Source organism: Rhincodon typus, chromosome 6 (genome assembly GCF_021869965.1).
Source record: "Rhincodon typus isolate 14 chromosome 6, sRhiTyp1.1, whole genome shotgun sequence".
Taxonomy (NCBI): Eukaryota; Metazoa; Chordata; class Chondrichthyes; order Orectolobiformes; family Rhincodontidae; genus Rhincodon; species Rhincodon typus.
Genome location: NC_063337.1, coordinates 32,525,581 through 32,530,889, shown reverse-complemented (window position 1 = coordinate 32,530,889; position 5,309 = coordinate 32,525,581). Strand labels below are relative to the sequence as shown.

Here is a 5,309-nt window from a genome sequence, read left to right as displayed (position 1 = left end):
TCCTCTGATGCTGCTTGGCCTGCTGTGTTCATCCAGCTCTACACCTTGTTATCCCAGATTCTCTAGCATGTGCAGTTCCTACTATCTTTGAATCAGTTTTTCCCTTACTTTCTAACTTCAAGTAATTCAAATGTTGTACCTCGTCTATATTGCCCGTTTGCAGTGGAGGATGTTATGTATGTATGTTTTATGACTTAAAAAATCTAGTTGAGCATGAATAGCTTGTTGAAGGCATCAGAAAAAAGACATAGAAAATAAAAAAGATTAGGTTAAATTCAGGAAATTTTGATTTCACCGTAGTTTAATAAAAATTAATGTATTTTTTGTATTCAGTTTCAGCTCAATCAGGACAAAATGAATTTTGCTACATTGAGAAATATTCAAGGACTACATGCTCCACTAAAGTTGCAAATGGAATACAAAGCAGTAAAACAGGTAAGCTGGTCTGTTTGATCACTTCCTCTATTAAAAATAATTGCATTTTGGGTATTTTATTAGTTTACGGGAATAGTGCATGGATAGGCTAGTACTGATGCTCTTCCTGAAAGCAGGAACATTGAAGGCTTGCTATGTGTGTGCAAATTCAGCTGCAGTTGAATTCAGAATTTGCACATACATAGCTAATTAGTAATGCCAGCTATAGATAAGGTTTTTACTAGCTTATGTTTCTCTACAAGGAAAATAGAATATGGTTACATGATTGAAGTAATATTAACAAGACAATGGAAAGCATAATGAGAGAAATGAAAGATAATCACAAGACAGAAATTGAGTCACCAAAAACTGACTTAAGTAGTCGTGTGTGTATATTATTCTGTAGAAGACTACAGATTTTTGTATGTTTAAGAATAGTGTGCATTTGATACATTGCTTGCATTCTCAGCTGGCTCTAAGCAGTTTTTCTCTAGAGAATGTAGTAAGTGTTAGGGGTTGCTATTTTCTTTTTGACACTGTGGATATTTGAATGGGACACTGCTCCATTGACTTCAGTTCAGGTTTCAATTGCTGTTAAATTAAATGGTTCTCAGAAAGTATGCGGGGCAGGGAACCTGGGGATCCTGTTCTGAGGTGTCTTCTGACTATTGAATCAACCATTTAGTTTGGAGCTAGGTTTGTATCACTTCAGACTGAATAGGGATCCCTTCATGAGCCAGTTGAGATTTTTGGTGCTCTTCTGCACATTGCCAGATTTTCTGAATTTAGTTTGTGACCTACTCACTTGTTTGTTCTGTATCACTACCTCTGAGAAGTCAGCTTGCTGTCGTAAGTTACGAACTTGCAAGCTCTGCTACCATGGCCACTAGGCTTGCTATGCCTATGATGTAAGTAATTTAGATAATGTTTGCAAACTAGAGAATAATTTTGAGTCATCCAACAGAGAGGACTTTGCAAATAATATGTACATGTTATGTGATGATGTCAAGAGAAGTTTATTCATTAAGTAAATAATCAGAAAGGCCCTTCCAACTCCTTGTGGTGAGAGTGCTGGACTAAGCTGTTAATCATAACTTGTGGATACAAGATTCATACTTGAGCACATTGAGCTACTGTGAACATGCTGTGCTTTAGAAATATTATTCTTTTGGTGAAACATTATACAAAAGCCCTTAGTGCTATTGGATCTTTATAAACAGCGTTATTCAGACATGTTCTAAAGGAAACAGCGGCATGGTGGTTTAGTGGTTAGTACTGCTGTCTCACAACATCAGGGACCCGGCTTCAGTTCCAGCCTTGCATGATTCTGTGCAGTTTGCACATACTCCCTGTGTCTGTGAGAGTTTCTAGGTGTTCCAGTTTTCTCCTGTAGTTCAAAGGTGTGCAGGTTGGGTGTATTGGCCATGCTAAATTGCCCTGTAGTGTCCAGGCTAGGTAAATTAGCCATGGAAAAATGCAGGGTTACAGGGATTGGGTGAGGGGCTGAATCTGGGTGGGATGCTCTTCAGAGGGTTGATGCAGACTTGATGGGCTGAATGGCCTTTCTCCGCCCTGTAGGGATTCTTTGAGAGAGAGTTTTCTTAATCCTGACCAATATATTAGCATCAAAACAGGAAATAAACTGGTCATACATTTCATTCCCAATTAGAGGACATCACCTTGCAAAAAATGGCTTATTTGCTTAAATAATTGGTTGGATTAGAAGGTGATTGCATAAAAAATACCGTCAGGTATTTTAAGCAGTATGGTTAAGACAAAATCATATGCTTGTTTTTTAGCCTTATTTTGGATAGTTAACGGTTATCTCAAAATGCTTTTCCAGTCGTCAACCATATGTAACTCTGTTTTCAATTAGACGCAGCGTTTGCCTTTCCTCGTAAGCTCAAATATTGCACTTGAAACTCTTCAAGGGAATGATGAATACATTGGCTTTGAAGACATATTGAATGGTAAATGATTTTATTAAGGCTTAGTTTGTTCTTTTGTTTTAATTAGTAACTAAAATGCATAGTTGTACAATAAATAAAAATATACAGCTTTATATAAAATTAAATCATAATTAGTGTAAATTTATGAAGATATTTATTAAACAGAAAAATATATCAGATGTCTGAATATCAATAAGTTTAATAAGTTCAGTTATGAAAGTATTAATCAATAACCAGTTCATGTTGAAGTATCCTTATTGTCTTTATCGTAACGTGAAATCTTGAAGATATTGTGAGAACTGTCACTTAATTTCCTTTCCTTTTTAGACCCAACCCAGAGTGAAGTTATGGGTGAACCACATCTTATGACAGAGTACAAACTTGGCTTACTGTAATTCAGTGACATAGATGAATATCTTAAAGAGACCTGTTGCTATGAATAGGCTATTCTGAATATTTGAGGAACATCAAAAACACAAACCTTCTAGCAAGTGACTGATCCAAAGGAAGAGTCATTTAACACATGCGGATTTCAACATCAGAAAAAAAAGGGGCAAATGTTAAGTTAATAATTAAACAAACGTGAGCTGCGAGCAAAGTCTTTAAGTTTTACCAGAAATAATTATTCTGGAAGGATAACTTAACATCTGTTTGCATAAGTGGTAAGAACATAGCAACCCAATTCTCTTGCACACTCTGTAAAATGCCTTGCCATTTGTGATATGCCTAAGATGTGAAAAATGTATAATTAAGGCTGTCAGTTATTTCAGATAAATTTGTCATTAAAGCATTCAATACCCATTAGGGCTGAACTGTTATCATTCAGTCACTTTTATAGATTTTCAGAGATTTTATACCAGAACACAGACTGTCAAATGTTTTGGTTGGGAAATATAATGCAAATATTTGTTGAAAACTGCATTGGCTATGCATTTTGTTTAACAGCAACATTATTACTTATTGAACAACAAAGGGTTGTATTATTAAGCAACTTAATTTATCCAGATTTGTGGCTATTTCATAACTGGTTTACTTGGTATTTCAACCTTTAAGTCATATCGAAGGAGATAACACTCCGTCAATATGACTTAAAGGTTGAAATACCAAGTAAACAAGACTTTAAGTCATATTGAAGGAGTGTTGTCATCTTAAAAATTTGTCTATATTTAAAAGCTCACCTGCTACAGTTAGGCACACATTTTGACAGGTTCCATGCAAAAACAAAGCTGAAGAATCCATAATTAAAAAGCAAACTAATCTGGCATGAATCTTTCAAGTTTCATAAAAACATGAAAATTGATTGCTGACAAAAATTATGTCAGAAAGGGAAGTCAAGGAGTACTTAAAATAGCATTACAAATTTTGCAATATGTTTTGCTTACTCCTCTTTCACACTCATGTACCCTGATCTCTAGTTTCATTAAACATTAAAATGCGTCATCCAGAAGATAAACACCTTCAGTTTATTTCACAAATGATAAAGTTTGTTAGGTTTGCAGTCTTGTCACTATGAGCAGAAATGCAGTTGGTCTGTACTTTTTTTAAATTCATACAATAAAAATGGATATAATGTGTTTGAATTCGACTGTCTGCTAATTTATCAGTTTAAGTGGTTAATTGTTACCAAGAGTTATGGTATGAAGCAGTAAATTGCTCACCCACTTTCATGCAAAGGTTGAGTATGAGAGAATGTCAATGTCATATAAATTATTATAAATTATATTATACTTGTAAGTGTAAATATAGATAATCTATCACATAGGCTGGTCTCCAGAACAACCTACATTTCTTCTGTCTAATAACAGTCATTATGGTGGCCATATATCTACTTCAACTAAATTTTGCTTGAAAAAGCATTTTAAAGAGCATGTACGCTCTGAGGATTTTTCTGAATTTTTCACCTGAAGGAAATGATCACGAAAAAGGCAGAAAATAAATGACGCCAAAAGGCTTAAACTTAAGCAATTGTGAAAATGTGCCCTAGGACAATTGACTTAATATTTGTACTCAAACCTTGTTAAATTTATTAAATCATTTTTACGAACTGTTGACATCTAATGACTCTTGTTGAGATAGGTCATAAATTTTGAGGTCAAATTGTGAATACTGTTCTAATTATTTGGAATTGACAACATGGCAATAACCCATTTTCAGCACAGAAGATGCCTGTGCTAAATTTTTGAAAGATAATAAATCAATTTCCCTGCTGTTTCCACAGAGTCTTTCAGTTTCCTTTCCTTTCAAGGCCTTATCCAGTTCGCTTTTGAAAATGTGTCACTTAATCTGCATCCACAGTCCTTTTCATATCAACCTGTTGTTTCAACCAAAACAGAAAATCTTGTTTGTAGTTCTCTTGTTTGTATTATACCCTTCATCTTTCTTGTTCTAAGAACTATCCTAGTTTCTGTAGTCTCCCTACATAACTGAACTTAGTCCTCACCAAACTCCATCTCTCTCCCCGGCAACCAGATTGTTTTCAGCCTTGGAGTCACATTTGACCCTGAGATGAATTCTGATGACACACAATACCCTCATTAAAACTGCCAAATCTAATTCTGTAACATTGCCCAACATGATCACTGACTCAGCCTATCTGGTAAATAAAACCCACAGTTTTAATGTCTAGCCTTGACTATTCCAATTTATTTCTACTGGCTTCTAATGCTGCCCCCTCTTATAAGCTTGAGGACGTTCAAACTCTTCAAATCTGCCCAGTCTTGTTCATCTACCACCTGAGATCGTTGACCTACTTTGGCTGACATTTAAGCGATGCTTCAAATGTAACATTTTCATCCTTTTCAATATCCTCTATGCACTCAGCCCACCCCATCCATCATTTCCAGTCCTACAGCCCTTTAAAATATTTGTGCGTCTCTAGTTCTGGCACTTTGTGCATTATCAACTTTAACTGTTATGCCATTGGTGACCATACTATAAACCACCCAG

General features: G+C 35.4%; 1 protein-coding gene across 1 annotated transcript in view; it reads left to right on the top strand.

Annotated features, from left to right (window-relative positions):
• The window catches only part of LOC109927632 (proteasome maturation protein), an 18,938-nt gene extending 14,995 nt beyond the window's left edge, over positions 1-3,943 (top strand). The window contains exons 4-6 of the mRNA XM_020527623.2: positions 334-435; positions 2,291-2,384; positions 2,691-3,943. Of these exons, the coding sequence (XP_020383212.1) occupies positions 334-435; positions 2,291-2,384; positions 2,691-2,758 (264 nt within the window). The 3' untranslated portion in view covers positions 2,759-3,943. The remainder of the gene's footprint in view (positions 1-333; positions 436-2,290; positions 2,385-2,690) is intronic.
• Positions 3,944-5,309: the final 1,366 nt, after the last annotated feature.